Raw genomic sequence first — 25,254 nt, 5'->3', positions numbered from 1 at the left:
TGTGGCGCGCGCACCTAATCTCAGTCGTTTGGTGTATGGTGGTCTTCCGACCCGATTTCAGCCAGTCTTCTTCCTGTCTTGACGTTCCGACATTATCAAACATGTTTGATATTATCGTTAGTCTTAAGGGGTTGGCTCAAGCGAAATGACGTAAACACTGTCACACTCTCGCATGCACCAAGCACGACGCAAGAGGATCGGCATTAGTCGCGACCTGTGTCCGCCTGTGCAGGCATTTATTTCGGACACTTTTTCCTTGAAGCCTCGGCGGGAGAACCAGGCTGACAGCCGCGCAACCTTAACACTTTACCGTCAAATACAGGGTTAGGAGTTAAAGTTATTGGGGGACGAGATCAGCAAATAAAGATGGTCAAATAACTAAAGAAAGTCCCCCGCTCGGAATATTGAATTAACCTTTTTTTAATTAAATAATCACTATCGCGTTTGCGGAAATAATATTAATCTCAAAAGGAATCTAGTTGTAGTCTTGCAATATGAGACCCCCTGTCTTTTCAAAATCTCACTCTGTGACTGAAAACTAATGACTAGTTGTCTTCAGGTGTGAGTTGATTGTCTTCAGATGTAAGAGGGTTTCAGTCTTCAGTCTTTTCAAAGTCTTTTAAAAGTCCTCTAGTGTAAGCCCAGCATAAGTTATGATCAACAAAATGCAGCAATAGTTATAGGGAAAACAACATTTTATTCAGTATCAACAGCACCAGGATTCACAGTCGGACTGGATCGAAGTGTATATTTTCCAATAATGTTACCTTGCATGGGTGAGGATCAACTCCATACGTTTCCAGGCTGTGAGCCCTTTGGACCATGTTCAATTCTGCTAATGCAGCACACTGGCCACTAAAAGAGAGAGGAGAGGAGAGGAGGGGTTCATTTAAAAACACATTGATTCCTTTAGCATATGTCCCAACGTGGCAATGACATATTGACTGGCATGAATACTTAAACCTGTGAACACTGGCATTTTGCTGGGACTGATAGGGTTACCAGAATTGTGTTGACGTTTTACTTGTTCTTTTGTCTAAGAAGTGCTGCACAGTCAAGAAACTGAGCGATGTTCAGTCCTACTCATCTTCACTCCAGAGAAATGAATCATTGTTCACACATACACATGGAGGAAAAGGCTTTACTCATTAAAGAACTGCAGGACTATATAAAAAAAAATATTTACATATACCACATATCACAGACACACACTGCCGCCCAGTCCATTTGTAAATCACCTGAAGACTCTTTGTGCACCTCCTCAGTAATAATCTACATGCTGTTAATCCTGTCTGTGTAGGACCCATCAGGGCAGACAGAGCATTTAGCATCATCTGCCTCTGTGCTGTGGGAAATAAAGGATTTGTCTTTGATGTTCTGTAATCCAGTCTTAAAGTGTGACAGTCACAAACACAAACAACCACTAACAACATCCGTCATGAGCCGTCCTTATTTTACTGTCTATATTGTGATCTTATTATTTGGGAATTTATTTACTATGTTCGTGCAGAGTACAGACATCGATTTAACATTGTCAAATCTTTTTCACTTTCAATGGTTTATTTATGCAGAAACATTGGGGTGCATTAATCTGCTCCTCTTTTAATTCAGCTCTTTGCTCATGTTGCAGTTTATTCCAAAACTAACATAACAGGGATTATATTTATGTATTTTATTTGATCAAAAAGCAATGCTTCTGATCACATGCAGATTAAAAGAGGATCCACGAGAGGATCAATTTGATTGGGTCTGGGGTTAGCTCATGTTTTATACCTATCTGTCCTGTAAGTTTTTCATCACACTTCAAATATCAGAAATACTGCTGCAACAAGCAAGGTGTCCAAACCGAGTGTGAAATAAATAATTCATGGTTCTCTGTCTGCAAATTCATTTCAGTTCTTATTTACTTTCAGCTAAATCTGTGGCAAAATACCTTTTGCAATTACAGAGAAATACAAATCTCTGGGTTTCATCCAATTTTGTCTCAAGCCAGAAATACATAAATCGCTTCGATGTCTGCCAAGTAGACAATTGTCTACACAGCATGTTTTGAAAACAGATCACAGGACTGAGCATCCACACCTGTCACTAAAATCAAACGATAAAAGGATCACGCAGACGCAGCATCAATGAACAAATAACTCCCACCAGACACTCTCACACACACACACACACACACTCACACACACACACACACACACACACACACACACACACACACACACACACACACACACACACACACACACACACACACACACACACACACACACACACACACATTCTCTCTTTTACCTGAGCTCGTTCTTGTGTAACTCTATAATCTTCCTCTCCAGTTTGAGCGATTGTTTAGGGAACAGCTTGAAGTCTCTGATGTAGTGTGATGGGTGCTCCTCTGGGTCATAGTCCCCGAGCTCAGCTGAAGACAGAGGGTGATATCAGTGTAAAAAAAGAAGGTATAAAACAAAACAGGATAACATATTTTTTTAGAAAATGTGTATACTCCAAATTCAAAATGTTCAAGCAGTAGCAATTGATGTTCGTACTGTATGTTAAATATGAAGCTTAGCTTAGCATAAAGACTGGAAACGGGGGTAAAAAGCCATCCAGGCGCCGACCAAAATAAGCCAAATATACCCATTTAATATATTCTTTGTGTAAACTGTAAAAAATTGAGGTGAACATATTTAATTTTTAAATTTTAAATGGGTTTATATGCTGGACTATTTCTTGGTCTGGAGTAGTAACCTCTGGACTCCTTCAAGTTTCCCGATAACTGATTTGATCCACGCAATAAAAAAATATTCTGTCACATAATGGCTCTGTAAAATGGCATGTTGTCCTTTTTGAATCTTTGCTTAGAAGCACTAATGAGTTAATAAGTGAGCTTCAGAAGTGCAGGTGGAATTTGTAACCTCTGGCTAGCTGTTTTGCCCCTGTTTTCAGTCATTATGCTAAGCTAACTAGCTGTTTGGTGTAGAAAAATGTGACAGTGGGGTCAATCTATCTTTTTGTGATACTTTCCACCAAAAATAGAATAAACACATGTTCTCAAACAGTTCTCTTAACATCTGATTTAACATCTTTGTGTCATCAGCGAAGGGGTGATCTGATCCTTTTTATAATATGTTTATCCCCACAGGATAACCATAATCCTGATAGATACAAATGTCTCTTATTGAATCCAGTACAGTGTTCTAACCAACGCTTATTTTCTCTCCTATACCAGTTCTTAATTAGCGGTCACAATAAAGGTTACATCATATACTTGCCTGGAGTTTAATTAAACAATAATCCTCAACCTATTCTCCAGCTCTGTAATCAAGACTCTGACAAAGTGGGACAGGGACCTGCCCTCGTTTATCAGAGCAGCCAATGATACGCTCTGTGTCGAGATAACACAGCCAGTCACACTCTGCTCTCCGGGGATATGAGCCAATCAAAAGAGTGTTTGCACAGTTTAGCGATTTGTGCATCAGCTAGAAGAGTTCAATTATATGATAGAGCTCAGCTAATTCCATGCTTAATCCATATTAAACCTAGTGGGTCCGCACTGTGATTCAACATTAAACTGTTACTGTTAATTAACTGAAGTGGAAAAACTCTCCCTTATTCCTTTTCCCAGCAGTCCTTATACATCTTGTGGTGTTTGAGAATGTAGGATTATAACATCAATCTATTGACTGGAAATGCAGACAGTTAATGAGGCAGAGACCAGACAAACAGAGTGATAGTTTGGACACAAGAGTTTACTATGTGGAGATTCAACAAACAGGTTTCACCGCAAAAACTAGTTTTCATGTAAAAATTAGTGGGTACTAAATATTTTTCCAACTAAAACCAAATTAAATATGGTCGACATGTCGGACCTGACACATAATCAAAATGTATATAAATAATTGCTAAACAGATTATCATAATTAATATTTACAGATCTTCCTATGCACACTGGCTAAATCTGAAACACATAGTTATCCATTATGTAGCTTTTATAGAAATGAAGCAAAGCATTACCTATATACGTATAGAGGATTAGTGGGTACGCTTAATATGTTATGTTACAGCTTGTGATGCCACAGTGACTTCCCATTTACCCTGTTAGTTGCATTTGATTGGACAGATTCTACAGATGTTTCATCGCAAGCCTTTACTTGCTGAGTAATTTCTTAAATTGTATTGGTCGACATAAATTAGATGCATATATGTATACACACATTGATTGTGATATATGCGATTATGTGATATATAGTCTAGTGGTGCAACCCAACCCTCATCTGTAACGGGGAAGGCATCTGTCAGGCATGTTTCTCTGCTGGGGTTGTTCATGTAATAAATGTCACTTTGTCAAGAGAACATAAATAGCTTAGGCAGGATCACTTTTACCCATTTAAATTCAGAATTCCTTGGGCATATGAACAGTGCAAATGTCATGCATCATTATGCAATCTGAAATGAGTCTACAGTCACTTTTGATTGCAGTTTTGATGATAATGTATTCATCTGTATCTTTCATTCATAAAAGCAGAGTACTTTGACGAATGTGACAGGTGAACAATGTGTCGAGGACAAGATGTTACACCGTTTCAGCAGTGAAATTGCTCAGGCCTATCCCCACTGATCTGTCATGACTCCCTTAATGTGTTGGACATTATGTGTTGGATTGGAGCAACTGGCTAAAATTACACATATTAAAGCTCCCATATTATACACTTTTCGGTTCTATTATACACCATATTATATGGTCTTAGTGGTCCCTAATACGTTTTTCTTTAATTGTTTGCTGAAAAAAACTTTCAGATAATTTATTATACTATGCTGATGTTCAGCTAATCTCACAATGGCCTATTTTTAAAAAAAGAGTTGCAGGTCCCCTCGTAAATATACAATCTTTGAGCTCCCCCCGCCCCCTGTCCGGAAGCGAAGCCAGATACGCCTCGCCCTCTGTCTGTCAGGGCCGTGGACCAATAAGAAAAAGGGGTGTGGGCTGCACAGTGGAAGCTTCTGGCTTTACGGTTTGTGAGGTCAGAAAAGGGGATAATTCTGACTGGAGTGTTTTTGGGGGGAGGGGTGGGGGTTTCAGAAAAGGGGAGAGTGAGAAAAGGAGAGATGGTTATTTTTTTTGATATTTTGGCAGTCTCTAGGCACACCGTGGACGCATGGATATGTTGGAACACATTTAAAAAGTGCATTTAGCATAATATGGGACCTTTAACATGTAAATGTCCATCAATATGCAATGTCCCTGTTTTAAAATAAATACATCTGAATCTGACAGAATCTGACAAGAGTTAAAGGACTGGAAAAAATATGTAGAAGAGCCTGTCACATACATTTGCCAATACATACAAATATTAAATGGGTTTAACTGTAACACGCTTAATCACTAGTAGTGATTAGATTCCCTCTCTATCACTAGACCTCACCCTGTACGATGCAGGCTCCCAGATATGCAGCTTCAGCAAAAGGACACAGGAGACGACCATGGTAGATGTCTCTCTTCAGCTGGAGGTACAGGAGATACCTGGACACAAAGACACAACACACACACACGGTTAATGCCACTCAACCTCAATGTGCTTTACATTTGTAGCAGTGTTTGTCCTAAAAAATATGTAGAAAATGTTCATGTGGATGTGCATCATCGCTGAACCTGGTGTAACTATTTATTTAGTAAAATGGGCTGCAGATAAACTCAAACATGATACATTACAAGAATTTCCTAATGTCTCATCGTCATAATATCATGTTATCTACCCTGAAATGTTTCAAGATGTTTACCAGTCAAATTCATTAAAAAAAATTAAGATATTACTGTCCTTACATTCATAATGGTCCAGCTGTGTTACTATGGGAATTAGAAAGAGCATTGCTATGGAAACAACTACCATACTGCAGCAAACTTATATTGAAGTTACTGTGGAAGCGGCTTGTGTTGTTGGCTCACTGCTGACATACCCATTTGTCTCTGCATGTTACCTAGGAGACGAGAAATGCCGCAGCTATGGGGTATAGTGTTGCCATGGATACAGATGAGTTTCCAGATGTGTTTCCAGAGGTGAATAAGACCACGGTCAACTGACTCAATAAATATGTTTTCGAACTAAAGTGAGAGAATCAGCGAAAGGAAAGAAGGGCTGGATGGAGTGACAACTATGCTGCTGCTGCTACAGCTAAATAGTTTTATTTCTGGAGTAGGAAAAATGCAGACTTCCTATAACATTGCTGCAAACTGGTGAACATGGAGCACACAGCACACACACGCACGCACGCTCTCACACACACACACACACACACACACACACACACACACACATTAGCATAATAGTTAAGAATTTTGAATAAAAAAAAACATCAATGTGCCCTCAATTGAACTTTATTTTATCACTAGCTGTAATTCTCTCTGAAGTTTCCAAATGCAGTTCCACTCCAAACTCAGCAGCAGCAATGTATCATGGGTTTAATTAACTCTAAGACGAGCTAATGACCAGAAATGAAATACAAAAAAATGCAGTTGTTTTTCAAACTGTGAAAAGATGGGGGGTAAACAAAAAGTGATATATTAAAAATCTAAAGAGACTTGTGAAAAACACAGATACAAGTTTAAATGATATGGACGATTTACAAAAACACCTTTAAATAATTAAACGGTGAAGAGGACAGGGAGACACACCAATATGAGCTGAGAGATGTGAAGAGACACCTGAGGATAGAGAGCAAGCTGTGATTATTGGGATACAGACCAGCAAAAGGGAGGGAGGAAGACACCTTAGGGATGAAATCATAGAGAGATCTCAAAAAGATGGATGCGAGAGAGAGAGAGAGAGAAAGAGAGAGAGAGAGAGAGAACACGATGGAAAAGCTGGGAAGAGAGAATTGGTGCCTGTTGTATTTATGAATCTCATTATGTATTTGCCTAATGTTTCACAGACTGTCAAAAAGAAGCAAATAAGGGGAAAATCAGTCATTGAGATGGCTGTCAACGTCACACAGTACATTTGATCTTGATCTTTCAACATACTGAAGCCCTGGGATATTGTTATCAAATCAATAATTGTTGAACCACTCCCTATTTGGCTCTTACACTATCAAACTATTGAAATTTATTTAGTTAAGTTGTGAGTTGAAAAAACTGCTCTCGATCAAGGAAAAGACAAGTTGTACCGTCCGTCTTTCTCTATTCCCCCCTTTCTTAATACATCACTCATGAACGTTGTGTGTGTGCTATTTCTTTACCTGGTTAGTTCCTCCTTGATTTTAATTGGCTCGTTGGGATAAAACTTGACCCGGAAGCACATGGTGTACGGCTGCTGAGCTGCTGAAGACAAGAGAGAGACGCAAGCATGAGAGGAAAGATCAGAAGAGAGAAGTAATTAGAGAAGAAAAAGAAAGTGAGAGGAGTCAAACTTCATTTGAGAACATGCAGAAGTTAAAGGTGAGAGAAAGATGAGGGAAGAAAAGAAGATGTCTTTAACTAGGAGAGGGAGAGAAAATAGGAGGAGAGGTAAATGAAATGTGCAAGTGAGAAGCAGAGCCGAGCAATGAGGATTATGTAAAACTTGAGAGAAAAAGAAGTCAGAGACAAAAAAAGAAATCAAGGCCTATAATACTGATTAGTCATTTGATAATTACAGTAATTGCTTGTCATCACACACACACACACACACACACACACACACACACACACACACACACACACACACACACACACACACACACACACACTAAGAGCCCCACTTGAACTGCGGTGTGTTTCTATTCCTTTGATGACTCTGTGTGGGTTTGTATGTGTGTGTGTGTGTGTGTGTGTGTGTGTGTGTGTGTGTGTGTGTGTGGCTGAGGTGGCGCTAGCCTGGTCTTGTTTTCTCCTACCCTTACAAACACACACACACACACACACACACACACACACACACACACACACACACACACACACACACACACACACACACACACACACACACACACACACACACACATACACACTCAACAGAGTCAGTGATAGGCTATTAGGCTCGGCTCACACACCAGCAATAACTTAATCTCCCTCCTGGGGTCCGAGCTCCTTGAAGTTTACACATTTGCATGATGCCCGGACGTAAATGTCAATATCCACAGAAAGAACATCAGAAGCAGCTGTTATAAGCCGATAGGCATAGAAATCCTGTCAACTGAAAGGTACTAAGATCATTCATTCTGATGCATAGTTTATGCAATGATGGTGTACAGCAAATAGAGAGGCTTCATTTACACTTACAGTTAAAAGTGGCCAAACTTACAAAATTGTTGCACTTGTGTATCTCAACTGTCAATGTTTTCTTTTTTTAATAGGTGATTTTAATTTTAAACAACGCAATTTTCTAGCTTTTACTTTTAGAAGGCACTGACAGAAAATGTAAAAGAAATTAAAGACGCTCTCATGTCTTTTCGGTTGGTAGTTTGTTGGATTTTCCCTTAAATCTCAAAATGCTCATAACAGATCATTTTAGAAATAAAGGCAATATGTAATTCTTATATCTTTTTTTAGTCACAATGATCATCAGGAGACATAAGCGCCACAATGAAACAAGGGTAACATAAAGCTGCTGGAGTCATATGGTTGCCAGTGCAAATGTTGCCTAACTAATTAGCGCTCCATCACTGGCTTCTAGCCCTGCAGCTCTGGTTGATCCTCCAGCCTTAGACTCAGATGTCAGGGACCACATCCCACTTCATTTTAGAATGTTATTTTTTCTAACACTTTCTTATACAGTCTGTGATTATGCTGTATGTATCAGGTGCTGATACAATACTTGCTGGTTCCTACAGGGATGTTTAGAGTGGAAGAAAACAAAACCAATGGGAGCAATTGGGAACTTTAGGAGAAAGTAGAAATTCATTATACTCAAAGTATCGTTGTAAATGCTGAATAGTGTACCTACGGCCCGTAGGTACACTATTCAGCATTTACAACGATACTTTGTAGTATCGTAGGCTACGGGGTACAGGGCTCACAAGCAAATTGAGTAAACAACAATCATTTCTGCAGGAATTAAAAAGTAGTAATGGAGTTATGTATTACACAGATGATATGTAACCAAAAACCTCAGGCACACATTACAGTAAAGAAGGAGTTGAAACATGAAGTTAAGATTTCTAAAACAGGGAAAGAAATCTAGGAAAAATGAGGGACTTGTTTGTATTCAATGTGCTGTTAAGCTTATGTCTGAAGTGTATCATGTACACGTTAGGGTTGGAAGAAGCATTCATATCCTTTACTTTGGTATATAATTACTAACACCATAATGTTAAGAATACTCTAAGTTATGTTTAAGTAAATACCAACTACGTAGTCTGTCTTTAATTGCATGATCCGCTGCGGTATTATCCAGCTATGACGAACAGCACACATCTACATAATACATGCTGAGCAATATGAACTACGCAATCCTCCCACTCCCTCCCAAAAGAACCGGAGCTGCTTTTTTTCTTTTCTTTTGCTCAGGCTTAAGGCCAATATGTTTTTTAGAGGTTTTAGAGAAAATGCATTAGCACATAGTACTGTTTATGCACAAAGACACACACACACACACACACACACACACACACACGCACTCATGTGTAAAAATGTGACTTTATACACGTAAGCTGAGACGCTAAAAAGAGACAATAAACATGCAGAGCACACATCCTTATTGGAGGGAAAATCCTGCCAAGGGGAGAAGTGATCTATTCAACACTCGTCCTCCATCCTTCTTCCTTCTCTTATCTCTTCTTCTTTCTTTCACTCTCCGTCAGCCTCTTTTACGTCAATCCATCTCTACAGTCTTCTCCCTTTTCTGCCTATTTTCTTACCTAATTTGACTTCTTTCTTTAGCTACATTATATATCACTGTCTCCGCTCCCCTTATTGGAATTACCCCCGCACGCACGCACGCACGCACGCACGCACGCACGCACGCACGCACACACACACACACACACACACACACACACACACACACACACACACAGTCCTTATCTCTCTTCCTCCTGCTCTCTTCCAATGTTCCTCCCATCCTCTTTGCACATGTTCTGATGAAGCAGCAAGCGCCGCTAATAGCTCCTTTATTAATTTATAGCGGGACAGGAAGAACAGGACAGCCATTAGAAGGCTTGGTGAACTTCAGACAGACATTTTTTTCACTGATTGCAAAGGTAATCGGCGGTAATGTACATAAGCGTCACAATTTATCAAAAAAAATCAGGATTTGGCATCACATCAGCTTTTTTTTCTAGACTAGATAGAAAAGTAGCGATGTGAGGTAGAGAAGGTGGACCCCAAAGTGCTATGAAACTCAAAGTAAAATGGTTGCCTCTTCATTTGTCTGCCTGTGTACCAGCAGGCTGAGAACGCAAGATCTATTTACATTTTTTATGAAGCAAATGCAGAGCTATCTCCCCTTGTTTCATCAGTAACTCCTTTTAAGAAATCTTGCTTTTTGAGTGCTATAGTGTTTTATTACTTGTGTCATTAAACTAAGTGTCATTTTCATAGTGATGGTAGAAACCGTAAGTAAAATGTTGAGGTACTTTGCTTGAATATGACCATTTTATGACACTTTTTCTTCTTCTCCACTACATTTTAGGAGACAATTAATTTATTTGACAACATCCTTATTACTTTGCATATTATGGACTAAGATTAACTTCATAAATAGGTTAAAATGATCTCCACCTTTACCATCTGAATATATTCACGCATTAACTAACGCATTATAACTTATAATCCAATATTTGATACCAGTACCTCATGTTCTTTTACTTAAGATCTTAGGACTGCTAAGAAGGCAGGTCTTATCTGATATGAGTCAGAGGCAAACATCAAGGGGGAAAGGAAAACCAAACAATAGAAAGTTGCTGCGCTGCAGAGTAGTAGAAAACTGTTGTAGCAATCAATAAACAATGAGTTTTCTCCTATCCCTGAAGTATCCCTCTGTTTAGTTTTTTGCCACCATGTACATACTAAGAAGATCATGTTTGAACAAAGGTATCTCCCAAAAGCAAAGAAGGAAGCCTGTCGCCTTGTTTGACAATTGAGTTCTCGGTCTTCAGCTTGTGCTCTCCGTCCATGTCTATGTTGGTTACTCTGTGTATTAGTTTATTTTCTTGTTGGGTCACTTGTGCCTCTTCCTATATCGTGTCTGTTTGTCTCCCTGTGGTCTCATTGCCTGGGTCTGTCACTACTCACGGCAAATGGCAACGTGAGATATGTGTCCATGGGCTATAGAGGGTGATGAAACCCTTAAACTTGTACACGATTTAAACTCCTATATTCTATCTCTCCATAATAACTATCAATGTCTTCGATACTGTTTTGTGTCTGCTGTCATGTCCCTGTATGTGTGTCCCTATGGTACTGTAGAGCTTGACCCCAGTCATACCAAGATGGTACTAGTGAGACAAATGTAGGCCCGCATGCAAAGACATTACCAAACGCATACACACACAAATATACAAAAGTAAACGTTTCACACTTTGCTCGCTGTGTAGAAAACACACACTGATACAGAATGCACAGAACAAAAACAAAGGAAGCAGCAGCAGTACTTACACTTCATCTGCCTCACCACAGACTTATTGGGCTCCAGCCAGTGCTGGGAGAGGGAGAGAGAGAGAGAAAGAGAAATGTTACACTAAAATAAAGATACTGACTTTTACAGCAGGTCAGTTTCATTGAGGTCCAAATTAAGCTCTAAGGTTATAATGAGCAACAGCTCTCAGTGTTTGACCTTTCCTTAAAGGAATGCTCAGTCAATGTAATCCAGAACCCTTTTTGTCAAAATCAGCTAATGGTGACTAGCTCTGAGAATCAAATATTGCCAAGGTTAGTAAAAACTTAAACAAACAGACATCATATAGCCCACCTTTAATAAAGGAAACTTCATCAGCGTTATTAATATTAAATGCATCTAGAAAAAGTCATTCATTTTACTGGCAATATGCCCTCCAACCTTTTAGCTCAACTTTTCAGTAGTTTTGGGTCAGCAGTTTTTAATTTGCACCTGACTTCAGAGCCATTATTCTATTGTAGAGTTTTCACAACTGCTATCTATTGCACATAAGAAAGAGTGGGAGTGCTGTTATTCCTTTCTCATTTTGCATTTTATATTTGGCTGGAGGCCGACTGAGGTTCTGCTGGTCTCTTCTGTGTGTGGGCTGTTTGAAATTTGGCGGCTGATCTTGTTACTATTGTCAATGGATTTGTAATATAGTGTACTGACTGTAACTTCATTAATATCCAACCATCCCATTTAGGCCATGCTGAATCAGTGCAACTACTATATTTCCTGTTAGTGGGTGTGTTTCTGATAATTTGCATTCATCTGCAGTGCTAAGATTATGTGCAGCCATTCTTTTATGATGAGGTAAACTGTGTAAAGACTATTATTATTAGCACGTTGAAAGAAAAGAGGCTACACAGCTGCAAAACACTCATTTTGACGTTTCCTCTCACTTTGATATTTTTTGAAAACTAAATGCAAAAAAACATAAATAATCCATTTAAACATCAAATTTGCAGCTATTTCTAAAATGAAATATTATTTTGGATAAACTGTTAAACTAACCAACAATTGCAGTTTCCAAATGTGAATTAAATGTGAGCATTTGTTCTTTTTCTCTGGTTTATATATATATATATATATATATATATATATATATATATATATATATATATATATATATATATATATATATATATATATATATATATATATATATATATATATATATTTTAAACTGCATTTCTTTCCGTTTTGGACTGCTGGACTGACAAAAAAATTCTGACTTATTTTGTTGTTTTAACTAAACAAATAAACCATAATCAAACAGACAAACACAAAGAATAGCAGACAATGAAAATGCTTGTTTGTTGCATTCCTAATGTTTTTGGTTGTTGTGTATGCGTGTGTCCTAGTTACCCTCTGTTTCTCTGGGTCCACATATCGGATACCAAAGTAGTCTTTCTCAAGTAGGTTGTAGTGGTTACACACATGGTCCAACAGGAACTGGCCTTTGGTTTCTCTCTGTTAAGACATAAAACACAATTAAAACCCAAATCCAGTTAGTCATGATTCAGCATCCGGTACTTTCATCTGAACATCTTTCCATACACGCGGCTGAAGCCCATGAACCTCGGGGCTACATGTGACACCAGCTGCATCACTGCGATATAATCACATTTCTTTGATTCGGCCAAATTATTTATGCACGCTATGATTTTTTCTCATTTGTCATACTGTATCACATCATGGTCACAAACTTCTTCTACCACATTAAAACCTATCTTTTCAATATACAAACAGACAATAAAAGTCATGGACCGGAAACCCATGAGATGGCATCACTGTGGCATTCTAAAAAAACACAACCTTCTCACCTTTGATAACTTTATTAATTTGAGTAATCTTAAATTGTTTTTCAAGTGTGTAAATAACCATGTGTCACCACTGTTGTCTGAATTGGCCATCAGACGTCAGAGCTCTCGTCGGGCAAATACACGAGCCTCCATCAATGGTGATTGTCTTGTTCCAATGCACAAGACATCTTTCGGTCAGTCTGTTTTCTCTGCAAAGGGGGCAAAACTGTGGAACCTCTTGCCCACTAGTCTAAAACTAGAGACTAATGGCAACACTTTTAACAGAGAACTTAAACAACGGCTCAAATCAAGTCAACAGTGCTCACTCAAATAATTTACAACTGGTTTATTGTTTGATCATGCTGCCTTTGTTTTACTCTACGTAGCCTATATATATTGACTCATTATATTGCTGCTCTGTACTCTATTGTATTCTGCATTTTTACTCTTTTAATTATCAGTTTTTTATCAGTATTTGATCTTGTTTCTGTTTTGTTTAGTTTATTTTGTTGTTTTTAAAAAGCCTCCTGTGGACAGGTGTTGTAAACTAGCATTTATGCTAACACACTGTAAACAATGCATCTGGTTCGTCCAATGACATTGTCATGTCCATGTCCAAATAAAATCTACTACTACTACTACTACTACTATACACACAGTTTTATCATGTCAAAAAAAACATGTTCATGAAAGTAAATGTGCTGGCAACTTCAAGGTGTCTTGGTGACAATACTGTATCCGCTGTGTTCTTATTCCAGCCTCCTAATGTGCCGGAAAATACAGTCTGTATGCAGTTCATAAACACAGTGCAGACACAGAGAGATCAATAATCACTCAGCACTTATTGCCTGCTCCTCAGTCAATATGTGCCCATCGAATACAGACACACACAAGGATTCTCAGGCTAAAGTGTACATGTACCTGAGCACAAAACAACACTTATAAACGTATATATACAATTATATGCATATATCCATTGCTAAGTTATTTAGTTATTGGCTTGGGGTGTCAACATTCCTCAGATTGACATTTTTTTCTTCCCCTAAGCTTCAAAGTCTTGTGCTCATGTGTGTGTGTGTGTGTGTGTGTGTGTGTGTGTGTGTGTGTGTGTGTGTGTGTGTGTGTGTGTGTGTGTGTGTGTGTGTGTGTGTGTGTGTGTGTGTGTGTGTTGGTGTCTACTAATTGTTCTACAACCTGCTGATGGAGGTGGTTTCCGTGCATGGTTAAGCAGGACTGATTGGTTCGGTAGGACATCGTCTGTTTGCCCTAGTTGTGATTTATTCACTGAGACGCACATCAACTTACACACGCACACGCACGCACACACACACACACACACACACACTCAGTGCCACAGCTGTCTCTTGTCAGCAGTGCAACGTGTAAAACTGCCAATCAACACGTATTAGTTAGTGTGCCATAAAATCACAAGACGTCTCCTCTGCAACTGATCGCTTTTTTTATGTATTCGACAGCATGACATAGTCTTATCATGGCTGGTTTGTTTTAGCCACACTTTAAACTGCAGCAGACGTCCGCCCTGATGTTTTTTTTTATTGCGTTTCTATATTTTAAAGAATTTCCTTTGCTCTCAAGATGCTTCATGTTTTCTGCATCTCACATCCTTTTAGTTAGAAATGAAGCGGAGATGCATACAAACTAGCCTGTTCTTGTCAAATGGCCGCCACATCAGCAAAGTTCGGTGTGTTTTGGTCTCCCTCAGCAAGTCATTAGCTTTGTTCGCCAATGCTACTGTATGTGCAGACATTTGCAGCTGATATGCCCTATAGGGTGAGCGATCGACTACGGCTGACTGTGCATTTGATTGGTCCCAGCAAAAGGACACCTCCAGCACTCTTGCCTGGATGTGCAGTGTGTTCAGCATTTGAACTAAAAGAACACTCGGTTAAAACAACACTAATAACCAGTTTGATTTTAAAAGTTAAATTTAAATTTAAATCTCAAAGAAACTTAAGCTTTTTTGTAATTTATTTTTGCCTATAGCCCAAACAAATTGAATCTTGGATGTGGCTGATTGAAATCCTCTCATTATGTCCACCACACCTCTACACCAGCAGCGTCATCACTTCATGTCCTCTGTCTCCCCTGGCTTAAATATTGTACATTTTCCCCAATAGTTCTCCTTATTTTAAATGAGGTCTGAGGTTGTGCATTGACTTCTCCTACCTTTCCCATCTCCAGTAAATCTTAGAAACAACAGATTTCCTTTGAGTTGAGAATTACATGTAATGTACGCTGATGGTAGAAAGGAGAAAAAATATTTATATTTTAAGTTTATTAACCATTAGAGCATTGTGATTGAATTCAACAGCTAAGATGATCGTTATCACTGGCTGCCTGTCGACCCTTTGGTCACTGGTCTATTGCCTTCAATCCTCTTTGTTATATATTACACAAACAGAAATCTCTATAGGAAACACTTCAAAGTCTCACTGAGGCAACCGTTGTAAATTATATTCTTGGTGAGTCATGCTCTATTTCTAAGTCTGTTATTTGCCGTAATTGCAGTGTACTGTAGGTAGTGACACACCAGCCACAAAGCAGGATATTTCCTGTAAATGTCACAGCAACAACTGAAAATAAAAAGAAGGAAAATTATATTAAAATTTGAAACAGCAACGTGAGCAAAAACGTCAAAAACACAGCAGCTATATGTATAAGAACGATGAAAGCAGAGCAAACATTATTCATTCAGTCGTTCCATAAACTATGAAGAATGATTAAAAAATCATACAAGAGCTCTGTACACAATACACAGGAGGAGTTCGTATAGGCTAAACACACACAGTGCACATTATCATATTAATATTTAACTAACCACCATTCCCAGTTGTACAGCCATTTCTACTGTAGGCTACCAGACACAAAAACTATAGCCCAGTTACCAATCAGCAAGCATCCAATAAAAACAAGTTGTGTTCAGTGATTAAAGACAGTTTATTTTCCGCACTGGAAGAAACAGACAGAGTTTGGGATGAATGACTGGTGTTCTTCATCTTAAACAGATTTGCTGTTTAAAATTAAACGTAAGATTATTCTAGGGGTGTTGTGAAGGCGGGTCCTTTTTTACCTTTAGGACCAGGGGAGCATGCAAGAAGTTAAGAAGACTAGAAGGGAACACTGTAATGTGTGTGAATAACTGACATTAAGCTGCATGTCTCCATCATCATATGTGGGTGTGTGTAGCTACATTTATTTAGGATTGCCATCTGACGGGGGCGCCTTTAGCTCAGTCGGTAAGGCGTCCCCCTCCCGGGCCGGGCCCAGCAGCAGACCCGGGTTCGATTCCCGCCCGCGGTCGTTCTCTGCATGTCACTCCCCTCTCTGCCCCATTTCACCTCTGTCTCTCTGCACTATCAATAAAGCATAAAAATGCCCAAAAAATATCGTAAAAAAAAAGAAAAGGATTGCCATCTGATCCGTGGCAACAGTGTTACTAAGTAGCTAAAGCTATCAAACGGAATACACTGAGCCGTTTTTAGCCAGAACATAAAATGACACCTTTCCTCTGTCTGGTTCTCAGGGCAGACGGTAGTGTAGATGAGAGAGTGGGACTGACGCCAAGAGAGAAGAGAAAGAGACCAGCCATACAGCAGACCAGGGCCCAAACCTAGCCTAGAGGCTGAAAGAGAGAGTAGGCAAAGACAGGGCTAAAAAAAGACTAAATAAAAGAGAGATTTAAAGATTGACTAAGACGAGGGAGGAAGAGAGTCTATGTCATGTCCAACAAGAGCTGAATACATATTTTATGTATCCAAAGGCTGGGCATTAAAAATTAACCCGTCATCCTGTCTCTACATGATCGCACCGAGCGACGGCAAAGTGCTTCTTCTCTCAGCCTTGCTTGAACACACACACACGCACACATGCACAGGCACACACACACACACACACACACACACACACACACACACACACACACACACACACACACACACACACACACACACACACACACACACACACACACACCATAAGTGGAATCTAGTGTGGAATGTCCTCAGTTTAGCAGAAGCAAAAGTGCACTTTGACGTGGATGTGTGTCTATCCACCCCCTGCCATTTATTTCTTGAAGCAAACCTCTAGAGCGGGGCCGAGTCCCAGCGCCGACCAAGCAAACAAAACAAGCAAAAGGAAAAAACAGAAAACCATCGGCATACTGAATATAAAAATACACAAACTATCAATTATTTATTCCTACATCTATTGTGAATTCACAGAAAGGTTTTAGTGGAAAAAGTTAAGTTTTGACCACCAAAGTGCACTGTACCCAAAACCAGCAATAACTGATTCTTTTGGTCACTTAGAGGCAGAGGAACCACAACATTTACATAAAATCACCTTTTAAGTTGAAAGCTAATAGCTTCCATCAGCTACCGCAAAAGCATTTTAAGTCATGTTTCAGATGACAAGGCGAAAGCAAATACAACATTCACTCTTTTCTGTTTTTGCCTCCACCAGATCCCAAAGGAAGTATATCAGGCTCTTTAGCTGCTAAAAGCTCCACTAGTTCACCGGCTATAGTCTACAGGCGAACGGTGTCTGTTTCCATTTGGTGCAGAGCAGGTTAGAGAACAAAAGAGTATTTTGAACAACATGTGTGCGCAGATTTCACTGTTTGATCATCTCTGTAGTTCATGACGCTTGTCTAAGACGACACAAGAAAACACAGATATATATTTGTTCATAACCAAACCTAAACTATTTGGTTTCATTTTCTACTATTTGGACATTCTTAGTTATTTGCAGCTACCATCTTTTGATACGGAAATAGTATAAAAGCAACTAAGGTTGACATGTTTTTTTATTATGTCCAAATGGACAGAACAGTCTTTGATGATGCTGGAAATACTTGGTACGTATTTTCAACAACTGTCTGAGTTTTTCCCACATCACCAGGGATTAATCTTTCAGAAAAATAGACATTTTTTCTCTGTGACTTGAATACAATGATAATAGATGAGAGGGACAAAGCTTGGGGCTAGATCAAACCAGAATAGTTTTCCTCTGATACGAAAAAAGATTGAATAGCCATAATAACATGAGGTGCAGTCTAAAGCAGATGAATGATTTTTTGAATGAGTCCATAACTCTGTGATCACAAGTGAAGCACTAGGACCCTGGGTGCCCTGCCCCACTTAAACACTGCTTGTTGTTTAATTAATATGCATGCCAGCTCAATTATGACTGGTCCTTATTGACTTTGGCACGATTCATTTCATGACACGGCATACTTAATTGGCTGAGCTGAAACGCTGTGAGGGGAGCGAGCATTAAATTCCTGTTATCACTGTGTGAAGAAACTAGCACACACTTTTTATCTAGAGGGAGCAAAGGAAAGGAGGCAAATAGAGAGAGACAGAGAGAGAGAGTAGTTGCACAAGATCATATGCCCTTATTTTCCTCGACATAAACTAATTTAAAAGCCTAGTGTCTGCCTATAAGACAAAAATACTACACTTACTCATGCCTTTTCTCTGCTGTCACTGCAGATACTCTTCTGGGAAATGGAGATTTGAGATGTTAGTTGACCATTTTGCCCTTTTATTTAGCCAATTAGGTGAAGTGTGTATGCAGGGCGTGTGTGTATGTTTGAAAAATGTTTGTCCTCCTATTGTTAACGGTAACAATATTTCTAAAGCCACTTTGAGCCTGCCCACCCAAAGCCCGACCCCGAGCCAAGGAATGGATCGATCCAAAGACCCTTAACCAGGACACAACAGAGACAAATTATTGTGCAGGATGTGGGGTGTGGGAAAAGCAATGAAGAGGATCAACGCAGAAGACAAGCACAGAGTTGAAACCTTTCTCTCTATATATCTCAGGATGCAGGAAAACACTTCTTAACACATATCCAATCTTCCCTTTTTTATTGTCTCCTTGGGGAATTTCAATCTTAGAAAAGTCATCTTATTCCACACTTTCTAAATCATGAATATATGTTATGTAATGGATTGCTCCAGTTTCCCACTGAAGCAACATGATGTTTCCTCCTAGAGAAATAACCACACCCCAGGCCTCAACCGAACTTTACTGCTGCCCCATGACAACCAATGATACTATTTTTATTTTATACATATTTCCCCAAAAGTCAACCAATGTATTGATATATTTAGACGTGTTAAGACTCTTCTACAAATGAAATTAAGTTATGTAGGTTTGAACAATGTTTGACTTCGCAGCTTGAGTTTGTAATGACACATCTATATTTGACAATTTTTACGATTAGACTGTTGAAAAAGAAACCCTGGGGAAAGCTTTGATAGTTATATCTTAAAACAGATTCCCAAAGTAAACTACAGAGGCAGGATGCAAATCCTAAAAATGTCTGATGCTACACTGGCGAGACAAGAGAAACAGGAGATCAAACGCCTCCAGTCTGGGAGCAGTAGCATGGACCACATCCAACTTATATTCTAGAGAAAATCCTTCAGAGACATGCTTGGCCAGACCACCAGCAACCCTCTCTGTAATAGCCTACAGTCATCACGCTGTTTATCAGTAAATGTTTGATCAGTAGGTTTAGTAGGTGAAGCATCATGTGTCAAAGTGAAATCCAAGCAGCTCCATGAAGTACTGATCACATGAGCTGTATGACCTAGTGTGTTAGGAGGATGAACCTCGATAGCCACTGACCCACTCCAGTAATGGACTCCTTGAGCTACAGACTTGGCACATAGAAGGGCTTTCTCCCTTCATCATCCACAAGAAAAAGAGGGGACATATTCCTTTATTTAATACATTTTTTGAATAGTTTTTATACCTAATATATGAGATCAAAATACAAATTACATTTTCCATATGGCAATATCGGTCTGTCGGTTGATCCACCACTTTGATCTTGACTGAAAAACTTCAACAACTATGGGATGGAATACCGTGAAATTTAGAAGCCTATTGATTCTCAGCGGATTAATCCAACTATCGGAGGACAAAAATATTGTTGTTCTTTTGCCTGTTACTTCGGCTTCTTTGATATTATGTGAAAATATCTTGAAATTATGAAGAGAATTTTATAAAAACGTTTGTTTTAAAAAACGGCTAATTAACAAAATGGCTGCAGCCATAAATAATGACTTTATGGAGCAGAACCATGTTTCTTCAATGATGGAGCTTCCTCACTCTCGCTCTGTGTTCTGCTGGACCCAACTAACTCACAGGAAGACAGGAGGGAGAAAGTGTGACGTTGATGGTGGCACCACTGTAGCCTGAGACACTGCTCTTATGACAGAGCACATGGTGGGTGCATTGACGCAGCTGTCTTATCTTTGCACCGCGGGAAGCATAGTGGAAGAAAAACAAGCAGTGAGTCCATGCCAGAGACAAGAGAGAGCGAGAGAGAGAGAAAGAGAGAGACTGCGTGTGAAGAAAAGAGAGGGCAACTTTGAAACTCTCAGTTCATGTGAAACGTCTGTTCATTCACTTCTTTTCATGTTTCTGGCCCACATTAGTGTGTCTCTGCCTGTGTGTGCTTGCCACTACCTCTGTCCCTTAAGGCTGATGTCTTAGTATGATGAAATAAGCAATTATATGTGTACAACCTACATGAAAAGGGGGGATTAATAATAGACCACGCATGCACACTCACACAGTGATGGCGATGACTTGGTCGCACAAACACTACGAACATTCTGTACTGTGCTTCTAAGATGGTGTTCTGACTTCATCTACTGATGTGATTGATTGCTGATACAGTGAAGATGTGTTTTAATCAATTTGCAAAATTAGAAAACTGTGATAATGACTGTAAGACTGGTCTTAGGCTTTTTCTATTTACAGATGGGAATGTTAGCACGACTGCGTAGATTGTTACTGTCTGTCTGATGTGCTCTAATTGTTTGTTTTGAATATGTGTAGGCTACTCAGGAGTCCCCGTAAGGCAGTATCGATACTGAGTGGATTGCCCTGGTGAAATTGAAAGGAAACTTAACTTTGTGTAATTTTGAAACCAACTTTATTTACAACAATGAATATATGAAATATGTTTTTGAAGTTGTTTGGTCAATATCCAGCATGGTGTCAGACAGTGAGTGTGTAGTCAAAGGGATGATCTAAGGCTGAAGTGTCCTCGAACAAGACAATGAATATCAAGCAGCTCTGTGTGTGAGACCTCTCTGACCTATGCAGAACCTTTACGTTTTTTCTACCTCTTACTTTCTCTCGTCTATTGTCTCATTGTTTGACTGCTTCTCCTCTTTCTTCACCACCTTATTTTCAATCAATAAGTAGCTTATTTTAAAGTTTCCACCTCTCCTGGTTTACCCTCTTTTTCTCCCCCTTGTCTTCCTTATCCAAATCTGTCCCATCTGCCAGTCTCATTCTAAATCTGTTTCAAGTTTAAATCGGCTTAATTTTGTTTTGCCTGCAGCCACGTCACCTCTCCTAGTCCTTCCTTACACCCCGCTGAGTTATTGGCATCATCGTCATGGTTCGTGTAATTTGACCATCCTATATTTTGTCTTATCAAACATGTATTTCTTTACATCCCCCCTGTACATATTACCTTTGATGTTTCCCACCCCTCCCTTTCGGTCCCGCCGTCTCATCTCACACTGCTTCTTCCTCTCAGCTGTGAGCGCAAGTCAGAAAAAAGGATTATTTCTCTTTAGTCATCTTTGGAGGAGCATCAAAGAGGCGCCGGCAATCGAGATACTAATAGAAATCGGAAACTATTTATATCTTGTTCCGAAGAATGCCTACCAGCCGAAACAATTGCACTGCCTCAGCATCACTCACTATTAGCATCACACACATACAAGCACGCAGCCAAAGACAAAAAAAGGAGAGAAAAAGACCAGGCTAGCACCACCTCAGCCACACACACACACACACACACACACACACACACACACACACACACACACACCTCCTTGACCAAGTGAAAAGCAGATGCAGAGAAAATCAATGCCAGCACCTCTGTCCCTCTTAAAATAGATCCCTAAGTCATGTATTGATAAGGTGACTCCAATGGGAATAGACACAGAGCAATCAGCAGGATATATTTCCAGCTTTCAAAAGTTCAAGTTATTGCAAGTCCTTTTGTGCCATGCGGTCATTTGTTGCTAAGTGCTGTGAATTAATGTCCTGTAATTGCAGAACTTTGACTCAATGGCAGCTGCTAAATATTTAATGCGAATGAGCCATGGTTACACCACCCTCCCAGACACACACACACACACACACACACACACACACACACACACACACACACACACGTGGTGGCATCGCTGACAGCTGACTGATGTTGGCCTCATGAAGAGTAGTGATCTCTCTTAATTATACATGATGTGTCACAGAGAAGAAGGAGGGAGACAGAGAGAGATAGAGGAGAGGAAGGAGAGACGATGATGTATTGATGGGAGATGTATAAATAGAAAGTGAGAAAAGGTGGTCAGAGGGAGTAAATATGAAGCTGAATATGGAGCAAAGAAGATTAGAGGTGAAAGAGAGAGCAGAAGAAGGACAGATGGAGGGATGAGCAGACAGGGTGATGAGGGGGAGAGGAGCTAAACGCAGGGGAGTTGACTGTGTTTTGATCTTGACCTGTGTCTCCTGCGGCAGGTCTGACTTTACATCACCACTGAACATGAGAGCAGCAGGCTGCACACGACCAACCCCCGGGCTGTAAACACACACACACACACACACACACACACACACACACACACACACACACACAAACACACAAACACATGCAGGCCCACAAACACACACAAACGTAGACACACACACACGGCCACATTCTCACATCCTCTCTATACCAGCCTTAGATTCTGCTGTCAAGCTATTCTTAGAATCTAAATAAAATGATGCTGCGGGCCACTGTCACTTCTCATAACCCATATCCTGAAATGTTTTCATGAAGGGAATATTATCCATCTAAACATATATTAATAGAGATAACAGAGAACATATCCAGCTCTCCCTGATACACAATCATTCATTTCTGTAATATACAAATATCTTCATTTTTGTACTACATTTTATCTTGGAAAAATGTAGTTTAAAAGAATACAGAAGTTGATTTAAAAGTTTATGTTTTACCAATTGATGTGTTTAATAAAAAATACATAAAAAAATTAAATATAAACAAAAGTTGAAAATGACCTTTTCTGTATTTATTTGACTATATATTGTATTTTACTCTCAATTAACGGTATTGATATTTTGGGAATATTTTAATCACAGTTTTTGATGATTTTAACTTCGATAATTTTTTACTCTTAAAAATCTATTAATATTAATAATATTTTTTGTTTAGAGTTTTGTATTTATTTTATATCTTATCATTGAAAGGTGCTTTTCAAATAAACTTGCCTTCTTTACTTGCATTGGTGAAAAATTTGCAAAAAGAGCACCTTCTGCTGCTGCCTTAAAATAACAACCGCTGGGGCTTTTTAAGACATCTTAAAGTCTTCTTGTAATCAGGATAATCCATGCAGCACCAAACATTGTGCCTCAAAGGGGACCTAGCTAATTCAGCCATGTGTTTATGCAAAGCCAAGAACCGACGCCTTACAGGAAGGTTAAAGGAATATAAGGGCATCGCAGAGTCACGTCAGGAAAACTATTCAGATGTGACAAATTTGCTCAAATAAACATCCCACAGTTTTTACGACGGCATTAAATCCAGTGCTGTCTTTGGCATCTCATCCTGACCTACATATTCAGCACAGTGGAATGAGAGAGAGACAGACTGCGACAATGCGGAGCGAAAACATAAGCAGATAAAATAAGAGATGGTTCAGTGGAAAGAGGAGAAGTGCTGTTGTGTGGCCACAGGAGTGTAGCATGAGGAGGCACAGGATGTCATGAAATATGAAGGAGAAGCCCAGCACCGGAACACAAAGCCATTAAAGAAAGTCCCAGAAAAAAGCTGTCAGCTAGAAATATAAATGTCCATACCCACATCGTGCACAGACAGCTAAAAGCACACACTTTCACAATCTCGGACTCTTGCATTCATGCGTTCCTAGATGAAAAGCCACAACATAATGTTCCCTGACATCGACACAGAGTTTAACACACATTTGTGCTCTCAGAGACACAAGTGCACAGGTATATGCATGTGCAAACACAGGAAAACACAGCCTCTTCCTCTACCCTCTCGCCTACCTTCTCTCTCAGTGCATTTTATGGGTTTTTTAAATCATTGATTGGGTACATGTTGTATAAGATCAGCGAGACAGTTAGTTTGACAGTTAGCTCCAAGTGTTTTCAGTATTCAGGCTCAGAAAATAGGGCAGAGGCAACCAACAACTTCTTCTAAATATGCTGCTCGGAGCTGTCCGCACTTGCTGCACTCTCAAATCTGCTAAACTCCTGGGTCAAGAAGCTAGAACTGTTTTGAAGCGTTTATAAATATGCTGTTTGACATTGCATGTATCTTTATGAGTTGTCCTCAATTAACCGTGTGTGTGTGTGTGTGTGTGTGTGTGTGTGTGTGTGTGTGTGTGTGTGTGTGTGTGTGTGTGTGTGTGTGTGTGTGTGTGTGTGTGTGTGTGTGTGTGTGTGTGTGTGTGTGTGTGTGCTTGATAATTATGAGTCTTAATTTGGCATATTCACATGATTTTACTTTTACCGCTCTGGCAGGGGCTGCAGCTCAGGACTGAAGGGGCCCAGGAAGCACACAGGAACTAATTTGCTTGTGTAAAATGGAAAAAAGGGAAATTGTACCTGTTCTTGCAGCCCAAAAAGGTTTTAATCCAAGATCTTCATTAAGAATAGTTAAAGCCCTTTATCAACTTACTGTATCCAATGAGGATTTTTATTTATTTGACGTTAATTTCCAAGCTGAATGGACCTTTAAAGCCACTACGAGTAACATTTAAATATCTTTAAAACAGCCTCATGTTTCC

At 39.5% G+C, this 25,254-nt stretch overlaps 1 protein-coding gene across 1 annotated transcript in view; it reads right to left on the bottom strand.

Annotated features, from left to right (window-relative positions):
* frmd3 (FERM domain containing 3) overlaps positions 1 to 25,254 on the bottom strand; it is a gene marked incomplete at both ends in the record, with an annotated part of 44,488 nt that overhangs the window by 17,118 nt on the left and 2,116 nt on the right. Inside the window, 6 exons of the mRNA XM_080051873.1 lie at positions 768 to 855; positions 2,296 to 2,419; positions 5,424 to 5,521; positions 7,234 to 7,315; positions 11,570 to 11,612; positions 12,939 to 13,043. Of these exons, the coding sequence (XP_079907999.1) occupies positions 768 to 855; positions 2,296 to 2,419; positions 5,424 to 5,521; positions 7,234 to 7,315; positions 11,570 to 11,612; positions 12,939 to 13,043 (540 nt within the window). The remainder of the gene's footprint in view (positions 1 to 767; positions 856 to 2,295; positions 2,420 to 5,423; positions 5,522 to 7,233; positions 7,316 to 11,569; positions 11,613 to 12,938; positions 13,044 to 25,254) is intronic.

The sequence above is a fragment of the Ammodytes marinus genome, assembly GCF_949987685.1.
Source record: "Ammodytes marinus genome assembly, chromosome: 2".
Lineage (NCBI taxonomy): Eukaryota > Metazoa > Chordata > Actinopteri > Uranoscopiformes > Ammodytidae > Ammodytes > Ammodytes marinus.
Note: the sequence above shows the minus strand (reverse complement) of the source record. Positions and strands in the feature narration are given on the sequence as shown.